Here is a 22,132-nt window from a genome sequence, read left to right as displayed (position 1 = left end):
TTTTTACTGGTATGAAAGAGAATGGAGCCGGCTCCATGCCCAACGTTTCACACGTTAATAATGAATAGGACGAAACCCAGTTCTTCGAAAATGTGCTAAGAGCCGACGGGGAAAAAAAAAAAAAAAACGCAGCAAGTTTTTTAACCGATGTGAAAGAGGAAAAGAGAAGAAAAGAAAAAAAGGAAAAAAATCGAGGAGAGCTCCACTGAAAATGAACGCAGGAAAAAGGTTTATAATAAATAAATGCATTTTTCTCCTTTTTTCGAAAATATCGCCCATGTTCTGTGGCGCGGAAAAAAGAAAACTGCAGGACGAAATTGTGGAGCATGTAAAGAGTTCCAAGCTCATCAACTATCCCGTAGACAAAACATGCATAAATTTATTTCACATATCCAAAGAAATTGACAAGCTCATCAATGCGCGAAGTGTATTTCTATCAAGAAATGACCAGAACGGAAGTCACAGCAGTCTACAGAACTGCTTAAATTTGTATTACTTCCTAATCACATGTGCAAAGTTGAAGAAGATCACTTTTTTCCACAGGAAAGTTCTTGAATATGTGGAGGACAGAATTGCCACAAGTCTACAAATCGCGGGGGTTGACAGGGCGCATGAAAAATACATTCCCTATAGTATCCACATAAAAAATGAGAAATCGGTTAGCCACTTGGTGGCTGAACTGCATACAGACTGCGCCGCGTATTTGAAGAAAATCAACAGTGTTAAGATAAGGTGAGCGTGGCCCTATATATATATGTGTGTGTATATATATGCTTAGGGATATTCCCTTTGGAAAAAATGTCCTGAATAACGCTTAAAAAATATTCCTCCATTTTTGACATTTTTTTTTCTCCATCATATCTCCCCCACGGTGTCTTCCCCCACATACACGCACACCGTTCCTGTACTCCTGCAGATACTTAACAATAGACAGGAACCAAATAAACATAGACGAAGAATGGAAACAGAAACACCAGTGTGCATTTAACAAGAAGAAGTTAAAAATACCGATAAGTAAGCACAACTATGAATTTATTCTAAACGCAGTAACAGAACCGGCGTTGAGGCAAAAAGTGTTGACTCTTCTTAACAGCCCTTATGAGAAAAAAAGGAGCCTAAATAAAGAAGTAATAAAAATTTTGAAGAAGAGGTATGATGTGGCGACAAAGTTGGGTTATAGAAACTGGGTAGACTATTCCATGTCTCATTTCACAAGTGAGAAAGGCAAGTATGAAAAATTAAGGGATTTCTTTAATGTAATAAAAAGGAAGGTGGATAGGGATTATGATCGTGTGAGCGTTCACATGGGGAAGTTACTTAGTTCGTCAGGTGTAGGGGGTAATCAGCCGGGCGATCGATATGGTGCACATGACGACAGACGCGAATTGCGACGTGATAGACTTTCTCCTATTCGTGATAAACCCTCCATGCAAGAGTGGAGCTATTACTATAACAAAAGTATGAACAAATCAGACGAATATTTCGTGAATACCTTCTTCCCTCACGGGTATGTGTGGAAGAATTTCATGGAAATAGTTTCCCGTATTTACAATTTCTCCTATGAGGAAGTGCAGGAGAAAAATGTCACGAAGAAGTGGCCCAAGGGGAGTCTGGTCTATAAAATTGAGCGAAGGGGAAGTGTTAACCATGCCAGCGCTGCCAATTCACAGGCAAATGGAAAATTAGTACGGAGTCCAGTAGGACAGAATCCGAGAAGGGAAGTTGTCTCCCCCGGTGACACCCTCTTAGGCTATATGTATATAGTACCTTACATGGAAATAAAGATTAGGGATTATTTTAGAGTTCCCTCGATGAATTGTTTATCGAACACATGTCTAATATTCACAGGGCATGTAGTGCTGGATTATAAATTCATTGGAACATTACCAATAGAAAAGAAGCTGTTTAGTTGTTCAGAAATTCTAACCCTGTTTCATGAATTTGGACATGCGTATCATTTGTTATTATTATCAAGGAAATATGGTTTATATCAGTTTTCAAACATGCCATTAGATTATGCGGAATTTTTTTCTCACATGAATGAACACCTGGTGAATAACTTCAGTGTCTTACAAGCCTTATCAAATAAGGCAGATAATAATTCAAAAATAAATGAAGATATATTCAAGTCCATTAAATTTGACTCTTCTCGTTTGGCAAACATTTATACACATGCAGTGATAGATTACGAGATCCATAATTTAAACCCGCATGATTTCTTTACCCGCCATTTGGATAATCCTGGGGAAGTTCCATATGACCATTCATATGATCATGCATGTGGGGATAATTCTTTGGTCCCTTTTTACAACCTCCTGGAAAATTATCTTCCGTATAAAATTGGATCCAGTTATTCCATACATTCCACAAGCTTTCCATATCATTTTTCATGTTATTATGCGGGCTCTGTTTTGAGTTACTTGTTAGCGGAAATGAGAGTCCTCATGAACATGTCGACGGGCGACTTGTCCATGAAGCGGAACAGTTCTCTGGTTTCTTTTCAGAAAAAGTTTTACGGCATTGTTGCGCAAGATTTTGTCGGATCTTCCGGTTGGTCTGGTTCCTCCGTCATCGACCGCGTGTTGGCCAACAGAGATTTGCTAGCCTGACGGTGGGATGAAGTGGCGTATGTATATTTTTTCCCCGATAGAAACATTTTCAAATGTGCGAATCCCGCGGGTGCTTAAGCCGACATACCCTGTTTCGTTTGTGGACTTTTTTTTTTTTTTTTTTTTTTTTTTTTTCTATCCCTTTCATTTGGAAAATTAATATTAACATAAAAGCTAGTTATTGTCATAAAAATATTGCTTAACTTTTTTTTTTTTTTTTTTTTTCCACCCATTTGGCGTAATTTTCTTTCGCATTCTCATTTAAGTCTTAATATATGAACTCATGGTTTAAAAGACAAAAATAGGAAAACTTCCTTTCCTTCACATGTGTTCTTATGGCACCCCTATCTAATTAATTATTACCATTCTTTATCCCTTCTTCTTCTGCATATTTTGTTAAATTCGCTTTTTTCGATCATTTTGATTTCTTCTGCTCGGGGAAGCAAAATTGTGTGTTCACATTACTGCTCGATTTTTGGACAATTACAATTTCTCTTACGCGAGAACAGGCAAACGGGGGGGGGAGGGCCATAAGTCTTGACTTGGGATAGCACCCAGGAAAAGTGTATTATGCATGCTTGCCCGTTCGCAATGAGTGCTATTTGATATTTGCTAAAACGGAATGATAAGGGGAGAAGGTAAGGGTTAAAGTTCGGGAACAACTAAACATGTCCGTAAGCAAAAGGACAACATGGTTTGTGTCTTCTTTCCCAGTACGGCACATCCCCCTGGTGCCCTTTTTTTTTTTTTTTTTTTTTTTTTTTTACACAATTTAAAGAGGAATGGCGTATGGTGTGATTATACTTTTTAGTAGAAGATACATTAAGCATTTTTTAATTTATGACAAACGGGAGTAAATTTCAAGCGAAGGACGTCATTATTGCTGACTACTGCCGCTTTCATTACGGGGCAAATGAAGCGAAGGCAGCTGATAACCTTTTATCCGTGAACAATCTAGTTCCTCATTGAATCTTTTACATGTGCGAAGCGAAACGGTGTGCTTTGCTCTGCCGAATTTTGTGAGCAAACGGAAGGTTGTACGGAGGGAAGTTCTTTTATATATTATGCTTCCCTGTGGTTAATTTTTTCCTCATCAATTTTTAAAGTTATCAACAATTATATAGAGCGCCACTTTTCTTACAATCGGGGTGTCGACAGAGAGATCGCTCATTCTGATGTGCTCATTTTGCAATTTGTAATTTCCCTCCCCTTATGTAGAAAATGGTACATACAAATATTCCTATAATGCAAATCGTATGCTCCATGTGACCTTGGCACTTGCGTACAGGTGAACACGAAGGGATCGGCATTGCGCTGTACATACTGGACGGGGAAACTACACTAACAACTGACGAACTGACCTATTATATTAACGTTACTGACTCGTTCAAGTTCATTTTATGCGCGAAATGTATGTCGGTTGAAATGCCTCTTTTTTTTTTTCACAACTAGCTAATGTAACTTTTTTTTTTTTTTTCTCTCTTTTTCACTTATATGGATTACACATCAATGTGAACATTTTTATACAATCATACAAAAAATTTAAAGAGAAGAAAAAAAGAAGTTTAAGAATTAATAAAAAAATAAAAAGAAAAGAAAAAGAAAAGGAAAGAGAAGGAAAAGAAAAGGAAAAGAAAAGGAAAAGAAAAGGAATAAAAAGAAAAGGAAAGAGAAGGAAGAGAAGGAAAGAAAAGAAAAGGAAAGAGTGAAGGAATATTATGTGGCATAATAACGTATATTTCCTGGTCTTCTATTATTTGTTCCTGCCCTTTCCCTTCTTCCGGTTGTTCGACGAGGTGGTTCATTATATATGGTAGAAACATCGGTGGAGCTACCACCTAAGGTGGATGATCCACCACCACCACCACCCAGGGTGGTGGAACCGTCGTCTCCTAGTGTAGAAGAATCATTCTCTGTGAGTATGTCCTCAAAGTGTTGACGTCCAATGGTAGATCTTCTTCCCCTATTCCTTCCTCCGGTATTATTACTGCCACCAAAGAGGGATTTTTTTATTCCATCAAATATGTTAGTATACTGAAAAAAAGAAAAGAAAAGAAAAGTAAAGAACATATGTATACACATATACATACATATATATATACATATACATATATGTATATACGTATATATACTTACATATATATATGTATGTACGTATATATACTTACATATATATATGTATGTACGTATATATATACATATACATATATATGTATATGTATATATATGTGTATGTATGTGTATATATGTATATGTACTTACTTTGTATAAAAAGAAACCAATTGTTGGTAATCCAACTGTTGCCAATGTACCACCAACCATGCCACCTACACCACCACTTGAACCATCGGAACCGGAAATAGAATGGTCTCCAGTACTGGCAGTACCAGAAGAACCTGGGTTCCATGTTCCCGTAGAACCGGGACCAGAGGAAGGGGGTTTGTAAACGACTTGTTTGCATGTTAATTTTGCTATTTTGTCCTTGTTACAGTAATTTTCTTTTTTACCATTGAACCAAGTACAATATTCATCATTCTCATGACCTCCTTCTTTCTTACAGTAGTCACTTATAGCATTACATGCTTTAGTAATTTTGTTTATGTGTTCATAATATTTTTTTTCACATTTCTTTTTAGCAGTAGTACCAATACCACTAATACCTAAGTGACTTTCCAAGGTGCCATAATCCACAAAATATTCATATAAAGCTTTCCTATTACTAAAATTCTCCCCGGGAGTTTCACTGTCCAAGAGCACGTCTTCCCACATGTCCTTACAGTCCTGACCAATGTGCAAGCCCTTCAGTACATTGTAAACTTGATTCATAGGATAAGAAATTTTATCCTTACTATTTGAATGTCCAAACATTTTCTGCCCTAACCATGAATAGAACAGATGGAAACGATCATCATACCATGCCTTATCCTTTGCCTCTGTTTCATTATTTATAAAGCACCATGCATAGAGAGCCTTCTCTATGCAGTCGTTCTTACAATTATAGTCCTTCATTTCAGGCTGCAGCTGAGGCATCAAGCTTTGTATTGTACTACTATTACACTTATTCAGTCGCTCCTTTTTCTCGAATTCTTCATACAACAAACTTGAGGGCAACTGTGCCAACATGTCGTTCTATAAATAGGTAATTATGGGAAGAAGAGGGGGAAAATGTGTAGAATATTATATATATGTATATATACAGACATATAAGTATATATATAGATATATGTATATAAATCTATATATATGTATATATATATATATATATATGTATATATGTATATATGTATATATGTATATATATGCACATATATCAATGTAGACATATATGTATATGCATGTAACATGGGTCCACGTCTACATATATGTTTGAAGGATGAAAATTATTACCATTAAATCTGGTGGGTCCGTGACCTCCTCCAATGGCGCCTCTTCTACCTATAAATGTAATTTGAAGGAAGGCGGAGGGAATGTGGTGGTATGGCATGATCTCTATATATATGGTTGTGTATATACAGACCCCATATATATATATATATATATATATATATATATATATATATATATATATATATATATATATATATGCATACAACATATGTAGACATATATATAGGTGTATACGTATATATGTCTAGGTTTATGTTTCTTTCTTTTATGTTTCTTTTTTAGGAGGGGGCGATTTCATTTGTTTTTTTTTAATTTTTTTTTTACTCTTTCATGTGTTTTTACTTTTTTTGCTTTACATTGTATTTGTTGCGGTTGGGCAAATTCCCTTTCCCCCTTCCTCGCGGACCTAATTTTAAATTCTGTACAATAAGCATCAAACGAATGGGGTTCACAACGTGACGTTAACTGCTGGTATGTTGAGTTAGCTGTGTTAAAAGCGTTGGTACATCTCCCATTTTGGCAATATTTAGTACATTCAGCATTGTCTAAATTCGTCAGTTCGTTATAGTCGTAGTAATAGTCGTACAGTTCTTTAGCTTCCTGGAAACGTTCTTTGCTAATACCATCATATAAATTGGAGAAACTACTATTGCACTTAGTCCAGAATTGTCTATTATCCGTGCGGCTAAAAATAGTATTCATAATAGTTTGGAAATTGGCAGTATTACCCTTCACTTCGCTCCTCTGCCAAAGTTGAGTACCAATCCAAAAGTACAAAAACTTACAGGGGTCATAGTATGATTCTACATCTGAAATCTTTGTACATACATGCATGCAATTCCCCACAATCTTATTTGTGAATGTATCATCCCGAATGTTCAGTATCCCCAGTACGCCAGACACAGTCTTCTTTAATTCTCCATCACACACTTGTGCTTCCTCCACTGCACCCCCATTAGAACATGTCCTCCTATCAAATTCCTCATATATTTTATCTGAAGGTAATTTATCTGCGTCGCTTGCCATTTTTTCTTCTTCTACTTCTTTCTTGTTCTTCCTTTTACTTTTCTCTTCTTCTTTATTTTACCTTAAATCTTCTTCCTTTTCCTCTTCAAACCTAATTATTCTACATTCCCTTAAAATCTTCTTTTTATTTTCTATACATTCTTCTTCTTTCCCTATAAGCCCCCTTCATTTCTTTTCTTTCTTTCCTTTTATTCACTTCCAGCTAAAATTCCTTTCATCTATTCCTTCCTTCTAATCATTTCTTTTATAACCTTTTCCTTTTCCTTTTCATTACTCTTCCTTTTATTCTTCTTACTTCCTTTTATTCTCCTTTAAACCTTCTTCTTTTTATTCCTTTTCTTTTTCCTTTTCCTTTTTATTCCTTAAAACATTTCTTCTTCTTATCCCTTAAAAATACATCTTACATAACCTTAAAAATATTCATCCTCCTTCTCTCCCATAAAACTTAATTCCTTATTTACTCCTTCTTTCTTTTACTTTAAACTTTCCATATTTTTATCTTCCCTTTTTCCATAATCTTTTTCTATATTTTTTCCTTCCTATTCTCTACTCTAATATATTTCTTAACAACTAATATAATTTTTTCCCTTTCTTTTTTTCCTAACAACCTCTTCCACATTCTTCTATAATAATTTAATACATTCCAACAAACATACTTTATAAATAAAATACTTTTCTCCCTCCCATTAAATATAATTTTGTTTTATGTACACCGTTAAAAATAAATTATATATATATAGGTACCATTTCCTATTATGCACTAAACTTGATCAACCTAAATTCCCTATTACTTCTTTATATATATAATTGCACCTCAGGTACAGGGTTTAGGGTTTAGGGTTTAGGGTTTAGGTTTAGGGTTCAGGGTTTAGGGTTTAGGGTTTAGGGTTTAGGGTTTAGGGTTCAGGGTTTAGGGTTTAGTACTTACGGTTTAGGGTTCAGGGTTTAGAGTTTAGGGTTTAGGGGTTTAGGGTTTAGGGTTTAGAGTTTAGGGTTCAGGATTTAGAGTTTAGGGTTCAGGATTTGGAGTTTAGGGTTCAGCATTTAGGGTTCTAGGTTTTAGAGTTTACGGTTAAGGATTTAGAGTTTAGGGTTCAGCATTTAGTGTTCTAGGTTTTAGGGTTTAGGTTCAGGGTTTAGAGTTTATGGTTCAGCATTTTGTGTTCTAGGTTTTAGGGTTCTAGGGTTTAGGGTTCTAGGGTTTAGGTTCAGGGTTTAGTGTTCTTGCATTAGGAGTAAGGTTTCATAGTATAGGAATAAGGTTTGAGGGTATAGGAATAATGTTTTCAGTGACATAGGAATAAGGTTGTAGGGGTGTTAGAATAACATTTTAAGGGTATTGGAGTGAGGACCAGGTTTTAGGACCTATGTTTAAGGGTATAAGAATGAAGGCTCCAAGATTTAGGAGTAAGGTTCCGGTTTTAGGTGTAAGGTTCCGGGTTGAGTGTTTAGGTTTAAGGTTTATGTTCAGGGTTTAGGGTTCCTGGATTAGTAGTAAGGTTTCAGAGTATAGGAATAAGGTTTCAGGGTATAGGAATAATGTTTTCAGGGATATAGGAATAAGGTTGCAGGGTGTTGGAATAAGGTTTCAACGTATAGGAATAAGGTTCGGGCGTATAGGAATAAAGGCTTCAAGGTTCAGGGGTAAGGTTTCTGGTTCAGGGGTAAGGTTTCTGGTTCAGGGGTAAGGTTTCTGGTTCAGGGGTAAGGTTTCTGGTTCAGGGGTAAGGTTTCTGGTTCAGGGGTAAGGTTTCTGGTTCAGGGGTAAGTTTTCTGGTTCAGGGGTAAGGTTTCTGGTTCAGGAATAAGGTTCCTGTTTTAAGTGTAAGGTTTCGTGTTTAGTAGTGAGGTTTCAGAATATAGGAATAAGGTTCCAGGGTATAGGAATAAAGATTTCAGGACTTAGGATTTAGGTTTCTGGGTTTACCTTTTCTTTCTTTAAGGATAGGAAATAAGGAAAAACTTCTTGAAGACAGGCACCGGATTATATTCACTAGCCGGACGGCAGGGGGAAAAACTGATAGTGGGAACTGGATACTACGTGGACCATCCAGACGGCAGGGAAGAAAAAAACTGGACATGCCGTATAACTGGAACTGGAGCAGCCGAACGGCAGGGGAAAAAAATACAGGACACGCTGTCGAACCCGAAGCTACGCAGACTAACCTGACGGCTGGGGAAAAAAAAAGCGGACACGCCGTTCAACCGAGTACTACACCAACCGGACGACGGGGGAAAACCTGATGGTGGGTGGCGGAATGTGCACTCGTACCCGAAACACAGAAAGAAAAAAAAAAAAAAGGAAAATGGTGGAAAGAGTAAAGGAAGGAAAGACTCGGTGTTATGGCCATCATCCGATCCTTATTTTTGACGATTTCGTTCCGTATAATTCTGTGAATCCATGTTTGTCTTCCTACATTCGCAAAAATGATGGAGGCGCCAAAAAAAAATAAAGAATGAACAGATATTTAACCCCTGTCGTCTATTATTCAGTATTAGAGCTTTCCCTTAACCTTAGGGGGAACGTGCAGGGAACACTCCGTTGCGACTTCGTACATAATTACAATGTGCGTAATTTTGTGGGATGCAAGTAAAATGCTCTTTACATTGTTCCCTTACTTTTTTCCGCTCACAATATTTTCTTACATATGTGCGTCCCTTATCGAAGGAGGCTAATTTCGCTGTTCCTTTCTTCGATCTACATGTGCATATTGGGAAAGTGGAATTACATCCGCAACCTACAGACAGTAATGCTTTGCTTAATTTTTGTTAAAGGGGAATATGTTTCCACTTTTTCTCCTTTTCCGTCTTTTTTCTTCTTATTCCTTTCCTTTTCCTTTTCTTCTAAATACACACTTTATATATTCCACTTCCTCCTCCTCCTCTTTTTTTTTTGCCGAATTTTCTCTGTGGAAAAATTTTCTTTCGAGAAGGTTTCTATTTTTTTCGACAAATGTTTTTATAATTTTTTTTTCTGTAATTAGGACATTCATTTTTATTAAGGCTTTTTTTTTTTTCTTATTTATTATTTTTTTTTTTTCAAGAAAAAGAAAAAAGGAAAAAAAAATAAGAAGAAAAAAAAAAAAAACAGACCAGAAGCAGCATGTTTCTCCCTGTGGCAAACAATTTGTTTGCTCCAAAAATGGCAAAAAAAAAAAAAAAAATATATATATATATCGACGGCGCTTCATGAGTGGAACATGTTGATGCTGCGAAGGAGGGGACGAGAAATACAGTTCAAGGGCCATTTAAGGAGGAAATGTAATAAAAAAAAAAAAAAAAAAAAAAAAAACACTTACACGTATACTTTCCGTTATACAAATTGATGGGAACAGGCAGCCGAGTGAATGATTCCCTATTTTGCTACTTGATCCATGATGATGTAAGGAATCTCCGCGTTGGGGGCACAATCGTCTGCGGAGCTGGGGTGCTTGTTGTTATATCAGTTTAAGCGTTCGCAGGGGAGGCACGCGAGGGAGGAGGAGTATTAGGTGCCCACCACGTCCCCATTGATCGAGATTTTTTGGTGGTACTTCAGCGATATTTTCGCAACATTTCTTTGTGACAAAACTGGACCAATTTTTGTAGTCACGCAAAGAGCGAACGCCTGTGCGAAGGTTCGTATCCCCCCGCATATATAATTGGATGAGGCGCGGAGCACATGCGCTGGGGTGGAGGAGAAGCTAAGCAGGAAGCCCCTCCCCTGATTGGAGATATGCGCAACTGGCCTGAATAACAAAAAGAAGGAGAAATTCCCGTCCGGCATAGCAACTCGTTATGCAATACCTGTTATTTTCCCTCCACATGAATACACGTACCCCGAAACAGCAGCATGGATATAGAAAAATGCAAGTGCTTCTACGAAATATTAAACGTTGAAAGCACAGCCACGGTGGAGGAAATCAAAAAGAGTTACAAAAAAATTATTCTTCAGTATCACCCAGATAAGAATTCCCATTTGTCAGAGGAGGAACAGAGAAGGTGCACAAATATATTTCGACAAGTTCAGGAGGCATATGAATGCTTGGTGGATGAAAGGAGAAGGAAATGGTATGACAAAAATCGTCTGCGAATCATTGCAGGAAAGGAAAATGAGGAAAAGAGGGATCAAAACAGACAAGCAAGAAGGCGAAGTGGAAGCGCCGGAAGTAGCGAAAGCGGAGGAGGACCTACTTCAGGTATAAACATTTGGGAATATTTCAGCAGTAGCTGTTATGAAGGATTTAATGATAAAGACGAAAGAAGTTTTTATAATGTGTACAGAAAATTATTTGAAGAAATAATAGAAGAAGAAAATGAGGAGCTAAATATGCGTCGCCGATACGGAAAAAAGAGACACGAGGAGGATGAGGAGAATAAGAGGAATAATGTTCATGCGCCTTCATTTGGGAATTCCAAATCGAATGGAAAGGAAATTGATGAATTTTATTCATATTGGTCTAACTTTTCCACAGTTAAAAAATTTGACTACTCATATGAATATATGAAAATGTATGAACAGGAAAATAGACATGTGAGACGAAATTTGAAAAAAGCCGCCGAAAAAAGAAGCTTAAAGGAGAGGAAGGAGTTTAACGAAAATGTCAGGTCCCTGGTGGAACACCTGAAGAAGCATGATACGAGGTACCTTAACAGGGTTCTGGAATTGGCCGAGGAGAAGAGGAAAAAGGCGGAAGAGAAGGAAAGGCAACGTAGGGAACAAATGCTCCAGAGGAAATATCTGTTTGAGGAAATTAAGGAGAAACGGGAGGATCCTGAGGGACAAGCACAAGGGGATAAGTTGCCATCAGAGGAGGAACAACCATGTGACTATTCCTCGTGCAGCGAACAGGGTGACCGCATGAAAGGGAACCGTGAAGGGGAGGAGCAGCGTTCTGGTGGTAAGGGACAAGGGAACTACAACTCCCACTGTGAGGATGCTGGTGGTGAAGATGGTGAAAGTGGTGGAGAGGACAAAAATAGTGAGAACCCGTACAGCGAAGTCATCTACAGGTGCGAAGTGTGTAGGAAGAATTTCAAAAGCATGAAGCAGTACAATTCGCATGAGAAATCCAAGAAGCATGTGAGCAACTTTTTGAAGCACGCCAAGAGGTATGCCGCTGGGGGTATTTTCGACGCCGAGCCACAGGGTAAGTGGTTGGATGGGCAAGTGGATGAACAGATGGATGAACAAATGGATGAACAGATGGATGAACAAATGGATGAACAGATGGATGAACAGATGGATGAACAAATGGATGAACAGATGGATGAACAGATGGATGAACAGATGGATGAACAGATGGATGAACAGATGGACGAACCAAGTTTCCAGCAAAGTGACAACTCGGATGGGCAACGAGAGAAGCGCTCCGCAAAGTCGAAAACGAAAAAAAAGAAAAACAAAAAGAGCAGAGCACAGATGAATAATTTTTCCGAGTCGGTTAATTCCGCCTCGGAGTCTTCACACCAGGATGAAGATGTCTTATCATGGTACAAAGGGAAGAAGCAACACCGAAACAAATTTCCCTATACAGAGGAAGAAGAGGGCATATCCGATGCAGCAGAAAGTTTGCAGCGGGAGGAGTCTCCTCAGGAGGATGATTCCGCAAAGCAGGTTAAGGCCTCACCCGCGCAGGCCGAAAACACAATGAACTCGAGTGACGACTATACATCCTCCAAGCGAAAAAAAAAATTGCTAAAAAAAAAAAAAAAAAAGGAAGGCACTAATAGGAAAGAAAACGACGAAAAAAAATTGGATGAGCCCAAGGAAGACAATAAAGACATAAGCGGAAAAGGAAACTCGAAAAGTAAAATAAAAGAAAGTACAAAAAATCTGGTGTGTAAAATGTGCAAGGAAACATTTGACTCGCGAAATAAATTATTTGCACACATACAGAAAGAAGGACACGCAGCAAATAAAGTTGTTGTTGACGTGTCTGCAAAGGTGAATAAAAATAAAAAGGGCAGCAGCAAGAGGGAGAAATTGCCATAACGATTATGACCTTTTTAATACTCATGTCGTTTTATTTAATTTTTTTTTTTGCTTCGTTGTGTGAAGGAGGGATCAACGAGCAATGACCACTATGGGGATAACTTTCCAGTTGGAACCATTTCGTTTGAATTGGTTATGCTACTCCTTCATTTGTGTGCATATATTTACTATTTTCGCATTATTATTTTTACGTGACTTTTTTTTTTTTTTTTTTTTTTTTTTTTTGTTTGACAAATGTAATTGGCTTACGTATAACAATGAGAAGTAACCACCGTTTTATTTTTGCGTGCCTAACATTGAGCACGTCCTTCCCCGCTTTTATTCTTTCACCCCTTTTGATGTCCATTCCCCACTCTACAATTTTTAAATTCCGATGAGTTTGTTTTTAAAATAATATAACTTTTGAAAAAAAGAAAAAAATTTTAAATTACAAAATTGAAAGTTTTAAATGGTTCGAATTAATCTGGGATGAGGTTTCCTAAGTTGGGCAGACACATCATAAAAAGGAAAGTACTGATGGAGGTGCCTATTTAAACGGAAAAAATGGGAAAGGCTAACATGGCGAAGTATATGCTGGAGATATTATGTTGGGTTCTCGTCGGGAGCATGGCAACGAATGATTTTTGCGACTGCCATTTGGATCTATTGCCAATTTTCTCATACCACTTTGCATTAACTGGGTACCAAGAAACGTGCACAACGTTTGTGACTCCCCCTACGATTTCATTCAATTCATCGTGGCGCTTTTTTTTTTTTTTTTTTTTTCTTTTCCTTCTTTTTCACACTAAAGTTTTATTTTTCCCGCCTCTTCAGCCTTGTGTTGTCTCCTTCACGCCATAAAATTTTACTTCCCCCGTTGGAACACATAACATTTGATTATTTACAGCTTTCTCTGCGAACTGTACGCAGGGAGCCCTCGACCATATTGTGTCTTTCTGCTGCTCTGTTTTTAAAGGGGAGGGATGTAAACTTCACGGCTGATGGCCCACCATTAAGGGGAACACAAATGGAAGCAATTTTTTAACAGAGATATTTTTTCTTTTTTTTCGTCCCCCGCCCATTTATTGATATTTACGCACCCATCTGCGTCTTCCCTACTGGCACTGTTCGTGGCTTAAAAGGAATGAACATGTCGACCGCTTTTTATGGGCCTTATGGTATTTTTCTCTGGTTCTCTAACACCTACACGGTAATACCAGGGTGGTATGCTATATAGAAACGCATATATGGAGGTGTACTAGTCCATCATTAAGACGCTCAATTTCGTTTTGCCTCTTTGTAGACGACCGATCTGTGCGAACTCTGCAAAATAATGTTCGCCCAACGGATCATGGGGAATTGTAAGGGGGGGGGGGTCCCTGCGTGTAGATACTTAAATGCAGAAATAGCGGAACAAATGAGTTTGTACACTTAATTGCGAATACAATTCTTTATGTACCTCAGGGCGTGTGCATAGACACATACGGAAGGGAGCGATGTTATTCTTGCTTTCCTCACTTTTGCGTGTACGCTATGTGGTGGTCTATTCTATGTGCGTTCCTTCACAGGGTGGAAAGTTTCAAAAGACGAAACACATCCTTTTTACCAGAGGGGGTATTACATTTTTTGAAGGAGCAAAATGAAGTATATCCCCCCCCCCCCCTGAACTATACAGGGTTTGGTTAGGGATGCGACGTACAAGGGGGAAATATCATGGTACAAGTGTACGTGCATATGTAGATAAGTACATCCGCCCATACACACATGTATGTGCACATAGCACATGCATAGATATTGTACATACACCTGACCACCTTGTTATGTGCATGCGTATAAGGTGTCATCAGGGAATAAGCAAGGCAACCAGGAGAAGGCATTCGCATTGCATAATATCATATAACAATGTGATGAAGAGAAAAATGAAAAAAAAAAAATAATGAAAGGATTAAGAAGCTTGCGAGGCTGAATTGTTGATGAGTACCAGAAAGGTCGGAATTAGAAAAAAGAGGTACTCACATGTACACGAAATTGAGTATTCTTTTTTTTCCCCCTCCCTGAGATAAGCTACGTGAAATGGAGCTATAGTGGAATTTTTCATCTTTCATAAAATGTTTAAATATGTAGGTATCTGTGTACATATATATGTAGAGCATATTTTCACATTTTTGCGTTTATCCCCTTAGTCAGCTTAACCCTTTTGAGCATAACGGAGCTGTGTCAACTCGCTTAACATACCCAGCTAGGTTCAAGGGCATACTGAGAAAAAAAAAAAAAAAAAAAAAAAAAAGAGGCACAAGGATTAGGATGAGATATAGGCAAGTACGCTACTATTAAAATCTGCTTAGCTGAAGAATTTTTTTTTTTTTTTTCTTTTCACCAATTTGGGAAGTACTTTTTTATATATGTGTATATGCCTTCTGCGCATATACTTAAGTAGGAAGTATATGTATTGGGAAACTATTGGGCCCTTTTTGTGCAAATCAAGAAAGTATTTTTGTCCCCCCCATTTTAATACACGAAATTAGGTTGCGGTGAAACCGCAAGCCACGTATTCCTAGTGTATGTCATTACCAAGTTCCTCCCTGTACAGCTTTGTTCAGCTTTGTACAGTGGCGTTTGAGAGAGAAACAAAATTTCCTTATTTTTTATATAAAATTAGCTAATTTGCTTCTTTTCTTTTTTTTTTTTCCCTTGTAACCCTTCTTTGGGGGAAAGGTATCCAAAAGTTGAAGATCGCAGAAGTGTGGGCATGTAATGTGTAGGGGTGTGCACCGGAATGTTCTTTACTCCACATTTTCCAAGGAAGTAGTACCCTGTAGTCATGTCCTCCTTCTATCGGTCCTATAAGGAGAGAAAAGTGCAAGTGGGGTAAAAACGCACTATTGTGAAGTACTAATTTTTGTGTGTGCATACGTAGAACAACTACGTATTTTCCTGCTCTTACGTAGGCATACCTCATATAGTACTGAGTGAGCACTAGGTCCAGCAGAAAGAGAATAATATTTGTGCATGAAGTCACATATGTAGCTGCTACGAGTTTTTTCGCTCCCTCTCCTGACATTCATAACTGGTGAAGGATTCCCACTTGGCGCTGTCCAAAAGGACACCATCGCCACAAGCTCCAACCATGGACAGCTCATTCGACTACAACCAAATAGATGTGGACGATTTTGATGACTTCTACAATTTCTGTACCTTAAAGGAGAAGGAGAAAAAAAAAAATGGGAAAAGGATCGGGGAAGAGTTTTTCGAGAGGGATGTGAAAAATGAAGAAAACGGGGAAGATGAAGGAGAGTGCGAAGAAAGCACGGATAATTTCTCCGTAGACACCACAACCATGTATAAAGAAGGAAGTAAGAAAAGTAGATCAATTGGAAAAAATAGCAAAGAAATATTACAGACAGGCAAGACTTCGCATGAGAAGAGGATGGATGAAGTGCACACAGAGGAAGAAGATCGCTTGATTGGGAGGAGAATTCTTGATTTGGAACACAGATATGCATATGTAGATGATGATTATCACGATATCGGTGCTGAGATCGAACTTGAGGATGAAAGTTTGGCGGACGAGCGCATTTCTAGTTACGACAAGGATGACCAGTGGAATAACATAGAATACAAAACAAAAAAAAAAAAAAATCAACAGATGGATGGAAAGAACATGGGTTTCAATAATGCACACAGTAGCAATGGCGACAATGTGCACTTTCCCCAGGAGAGAAGCAACTGTGGGGACCACACGTCCAACAGGTATGCTAGTGTATCGAAAGAAGACTACGAAGAGGATAAAGAAAAAATCTACGAAGATTACAATGGTAGGAGGAAGTACCCAAGGGATTGCAGTCAGTACTCGAATAGTAACTGCGACAGTTACAGTTATAGTGTTGACATGACAAGCGTGAGTAAAGGAAATAAAGAAGAACCCAAATATTTTAGATGTCGTTACTGTGAAATGGATTCTGTGGATAGTGTGGTTCAGTGCAACACCTGTGGTCGATGGTTCTGTAATGGATCCTATGGTACATGTGGTAGCCACATCGTCACACATCTGGTGAGGTCAAAGCATAAGGAAATTAAGCTACACAAGAAGAGCCTACTGGGGGAAACCATCTTGGAGTGCTATAACTGTGGGTGCAAAAATGTGTTTTTACTAGGTTTCCTACCTACTCCTGAGGAGGGAGTCGTTGTCATTATATGTAGAGACCCTTGCTTAGCCAGGTGCATTTCACTGAGCGAGAAATGTCAGAAGAGTGGTGAATTGGAACAAGAGCAGGTGAAAAAAAACGCGGATAATTCAACAGGGGAGAAGCAAAAAGATGGAAAGGAAAACCCCGCTAAACTGAACAACCCAACGGGGAGAGACATTAAAGGGGAAAAGAAAAAAGCTCTCCCTTATGATGATTTCAACGCGGAAGAGGAGCTAATTGGCACAGATGAAGATGATGTTGTTAGCACGAAGGAAGACACGGATATGGTGAAGAACAAGGGCTACATAAGCAGCGATGATTTTGGTTACATGAGTGATCAGGAAAAGGGGAGCGAAGGGGGAAAAAACTCCCATGGGGTATTTACGGCGAAGAAGAGTAATCAAAAAGGAAAGGAGAAAAAAATGGAACATGATGTAAATCCGAAGGAGGAAGACTCTGAGGCTGGAAGTAGTTATTGCGCAAGTGTAGGAAACAATTTAAAGGAGCTTATAAAGATGAAGGACTGGGATTTGAATAAATGGCAACCAGTGATAGAAGACAGGTGTCTACTAGAGTGGCTAGTAAATATCCCCACCGCGGAAGAAGCAGAAAGAAAGGGAAAAAGAACCACATCATATAATGTGAATAAGTTAGAAGAGCTATGGAAAAATAAGAAAGATGTATATATAGATGAGTTAGATGGAGAGATATTGAATGATGAACCTGTTAAGGTAGAACTAAGGTATAAAGACGCATACCATTATCAGTCCATCTTCGCACCATTAATTCAATTGGAGGCGGATTATGACAAATCGATAAAGGAGGGTCAGAAGCAAGCAAATGTTACAGTGCGTTGGGATATAGGATTGAATAAAAAAAGATATGCCCATTTCATTTACGTGAAGGAAGAAAGTGAACTAAGGTTAGTAGCAGGAGATGAATTAAAATTATCATATACTTATCCTGACGGAACGATATGGAGTTGCGAAGGACACATTTCTAGAATTCACAACACGGAGGAAATAGCCTTAGAATTAAGAACCTCCAATACGGCTAATGGACCATGGGTAGATAACATAACGACTGGGTACACAGTGGAGTTCGTTTGGAAAAGTACAGCATATGATAGAATGCAGTTAGCGTTAAATGAATTCGCACAAAATTCCTACTCACTCAGTGGGTACTTATATCATAAACTGCTTGGCCACGAAGTATCAGAAGATTCATTAAATTATTACAAGGCAGCATTGACCAATCAGATCCATGGGAAGAGAACTCCACGTATTGCAAATTACTCCGCCCCCAACTTAGCTGCACTTAATCATTCACAAATTGATGCTATAAAGAAAAGCTTAGTATCACCGTTATCCCTAATTCAAGGACCACCAGGTACAGGGAAAACATTAACCTGTGCTACTTTGGTGTATCATTTGTCCAAGACGAAAATGGGAAAAGTGTTAGTGACTGCTCCTAGTAACGTTGCTGTGGATCAGCTGTCAGTAAGAATACACAAGACTGGACTAAAGGTAGTACGACTGTGTGCCAAAAGTAGAGAATACGTACCGAGCATTGCAGATTATTTGTACTTGCATAATCAGATGAAATTGATAAAATCAGATATTGGAGAGGAATTGAATAAATTACTTGAACTGAAGGAGGAAGTAGGAGAATTATCACAGAAGGATGAAAGGAGATTAAAAAAGTTAATTTTTTTCGCAGAATATAAAATATTGGTAGAGGCAGATGTAATATGTACTACCTGTGTTGGTGCCATGGACAAACGATTGAAACGTTTTCGATTTAGTCAAGTGTTAGTTGATGAAGCAACTCAATCAACAGAACCGGAATGTCTAGTACCACTTGTTACCGGAGCTAAACAAATTGTACTAGTTGGAGATCACTGTCAGTTAGGTCCCATAATAGTTTGTAAGAAGGCAGCAAATGCAGGGTTGGGAAAGAGTCTATTCGAAAGATTAGTTATGTTGGGTATTACCCCTTTCAGGTTAGAGGTTCAGTACCGTATGCATCCTGCTTTAAGTGAGTTTCCATCGTACGTTTTCTATGATGGTTGTCTCCAAAACGGAATCACATTGAAGGAACGAGAATATCCTCTGAAGGACTTCCCATGGCCGAATCCAAAATGCCCTATGTTCTTTTACAATTCCACTGGGTTGGAAGAAATGTCGGCCTCCGGGACGAGCTACTTAAACAGAGCAGAAGCGTCCAACATGGAGAAGCTTGTCAGAACTCTCATCAATTGTGGGCTGAAGCCAAGCCAAATTGGGGTGATAACACCGTATGAGGGACAGAGAGCTTACATAACTTCCCTTTTTCAGAAGAACATTTCTTACCAACATTCCACAGAGATAGAAGTGGCATCTGTGGATGCATTCCAAGGAAGGGAAAAGGATTTCATCCTTCTCTCTTGTGTTCGATCGAACAAGAAATTAGGAATTGGTTTTTTAAATGACCCAAGGAGGTTAAACGTAGCATTGACGAGGGCCAAGTATGGGTTGATCATATGTGGTAATGCCAAGGTGCTGTCCAGGCATCACGTAATGATAAAAAAATTACATAACTCGAATGAGACCATCACGAATGTGAACTCCGTCTGGATTAATCTCCTCAGTCAGTTTAAGAAGAAGGATCTAATTGTCGAGGGTTGTTTATCGAATTTGAAGCCTATGAACATTCATATCCCGACCCCGACAAAGCAGCCCTCGAGGTACATCAACTTCAGTTATTTCCTATCTAGCGAAAGACCCTTCCGTGGGGGCGTGTTCTCAGAAAGAAGCAGGAGCAGGAGCAGGAGCAGAAGCGTTGGAAGTGATAAAAGTGGTAAAACAGGTAGAAGTGAAGGAAGCCACGCTGGTAGTGATGACTGTAAGACCCAAAGTAGCAGTTCTTTCATACACATGAATATGTCAAACCTTAGCTACTGCAGTGATGAGGTGGTGCTGAACAAGGACATCCTCAGTTACATGCATCAAAGGCAAGGTGGTGGAATCAAACAGATGGGAAAATCCTACATAAATAATTTAAGTCAGGGTTCCCAGTTCAATGACTATTCTTCTGTAAATAAAAATTATCAAAGTGATAACTTCTCGAATTATGAGGCTGAGTCTTCCATTTCAGTTAGCACGAACAAATATGCTAACCAAAATTTGATGTGCTACAATAGAGGCAGTTTGAGTGAGGAACGAAAGAATCATGTAGCTAGCCATTTTTCGAATTCCCATTTTAGAGAAAACTACGATGGCGGCTTCATGAGGAAGTCTGATATGTTTGCTTACCCGTTCTACTACGGAAGTAAGAGAGATCCCTCCAGTTTACACAACGGACAGGGTGGATACAGATCGCACACTGGGAAAAACGCGTATACATCGCATAATCCGCGTAAGCCGCGCAGTAATGGCGGCCACCATGGTTACGTGAAACAGAACCTCGGCAATACAACAGAACGAAGAGCATATCGAAATAGAAATGTATGAAAACACATTTTCACATAATAATCAGTTTGTGTGAGGGTAGACGTATTCTTTATAGGCCAGATGGGGGACTACAATTTGGAAGCCCATATGATGGACGTTTTTTTTTTTTTTTTTTATTTATATTTTCGTCATTTTCTCATGAAGAAGGAATGCGCGCTCTTCTTCCCTGATCTGCCTATCGAAGCATGGGAATGACAATCGTAACCGGACAGAAGGGGAGACCATATTGTTGGAGGATGACATAACGAGAAAATAACCACACACATGAGTGAACTTGTTTAGGTGCATGCCAACTCGGACGAATCGCACCTATTTATGTGTCTAATATAACCGTATGAAAGAGGGGAATATATCCCACATGTACAAAATCGGTTTAAAGCGAATCAGACAAAGCGAAGCCACAGTGGAAAAGCAACTCCCTGTCGCTGGAACACTTATCCCAACAAGTTGCGCAAAAAAAAAAAAAAAAAGGAACCGCGGGGAAAAAGTAGGCAGACAAATGGAAAGAGTGATATATTCTCTGTCCATTGAATCCCTTTTGGAATCTTTGATGTTTCGAAAACCGCGTAATTATCTTACAGAGGAAAAATCCAAATTGAGGTGATGCAAATTTCGGGGTGACCAACTGTAAAGCAAGACCCCCCCTTTCAGGCGTCGGATTTAACTTTCAAACGGAGGAGCTACGTACTCATGGATTTTGTACCGAACTATGGGACTTACACACGAGGTGAAGGTACACATAATTTTACAAAAATTTAGAGGACGAAGATTCAAGAGGAAATATCAAGAAGCTCCTTTACGAAATAATTTCTTGGTGTGCTCAACCTGTGGAGGAACATTACTTGAAAAAGTTGGAACAATTTTACGGCCAAGGAACGCCTTTGTATTTTTAAAAAGGCCCACCAACATGTATCCTTTTTTGCAGCTACTTTTGCCCATCTAACGAGTGCACATATATACATACGTTTGTGTGGAAGGTGTTAACCGCGCAAACTCTACCAAGGAAGGGATTACACACTTGTGGATAACCTACACCGTATGCACACATCATGAACCTTGGCACTTCCACCCCTTTTGTAATTTTCCGTTGGAACATTGACCAAAGGAGATCACCATCATCGTTAATGTGTGTCGTAAATTTTTTTTTTTTTTTACCCCCCCCAGCATGCTGTCTGTGCATGTGGAGAAGCGGTGTTTCAATATTTATGTACGCTTTGCACACACACTTTCTGTAATGTACAAGATAAAGTGCATCTGTAGTTACCTCCTTGGATGGAAGTTCTCCTTCCTATAGCACATACATCGCTCGTCCTTTATTACAATTCCGTGTTAACAATTCAACTGTACGAGATGCGTGCGATAGGAACGAATGATGTTGCATGCACGTGCAGGGTAAAACTGCAAAATGTTAACTCCAAATGAAGAGGGGAAAAAAAAAAAAATTAAAAAAATGAATGTACACAATAGGTAGCATGTGAA

At 38.6% G+C, this 22,132-nt stretch overlaps 4 protein-coding genes across 4 annotated transcripts; 3 read left to right on the top strand and 1 right to left on the bottom strand.

Moving 5' to 3' along the window:
* Positions 1 to 211: 211 nt before the first annotated feature.
* On the top strand, positions 212 to 2,609 carry PKNH_0804500 (peptidase, putative; the record flags this gene model as incomplete). The annotated part of the gene is made up of 2 exons (XM_002258650.1): positions 212 to 732; positions 917 to 2,609. The coding sequence occupies 2 exons, from the start codon at positions 212 to 214 to the stop codon at positions 2,607 to 2,609; spliced, it is 2,214 nt and encodes a 737-aa protein (XP_002258686.1).
* Positions 2,610 to 4,325: 1,716 nt separating this feature from the next.
* Positions 4,326 to 7,022, bottom strand: PKNH_0804400 (KIR protein; the record flags this gene model as incomplete). The annotated part of the gene is made up of 4 exons (XM_039113968.1): positions 4,326 to 4,643; positions 4,872 to 5,738; positions 5,997 to 6,044; positions 6,339 to 7,022. The coding sequence occupies 4 exons, from the start codon at positions 7,020 to 7,022 to the stop codon at positions 4,326 to 4,328; spliced, it is 1,917 nt and encodes a 638-aa protein (XP_038969602.1).
* Positions 7,023 to 10,854: 3,832 nt separating this feature from the next.
* Positions 10,855 to 12,996, top strand: PKNH_0804300 (DnaJ protein, putative; the record flags this gene model as incomplete). Its single annotated transcript, XM_002258648.1, has 1 exon — positions 10,855 to 12,996. The coding sequence occupies one exon, from the start codon at positions 10,855 to 10,857 to the stop codon at positions 12,994 to 12,996; it is 2,142 nt and encodes a 713-aa protein (XP_002258684.1).
* Positions 12,997 to 16,102: 3,106 nt separating this feature from the next.
* On the top strand, positions 16,103 to 20,653 carry PKNH_0804200 (regulator of nonsense transcripts 1, putative; the record flags this gene model as incomplete). The annotated part of the gene is made up of 1 exon (XM_002258647.1): positions 16,103 to 20,653. One exon carries the CDS (start codon positions 16,103 to 16,105, stop codon positions 20,651 to 20,653), a length of 4,551 nt encoding a protein of 1,516 aa, XP_002258683.1.
* Positions 20,654 to 22,132: the final 1,479 nt, after the last annotated feature.

The sequence above is a fragment of the Plasmodium knowlesi genome (genome assembly GCF_000006355.2).
Source record: "Plasmodium knowlesi strain H genome assembly, chromosome: 8".
NCBI lineage: Eukaryota > Apicomplexa > Aconoidasida > Haemosporida > Plasmodiidae > Plasmodium > Plasmodium knowlesi.
This window is presented reverse-complemented; position numbering and strand designations above follow the sequence as displayed.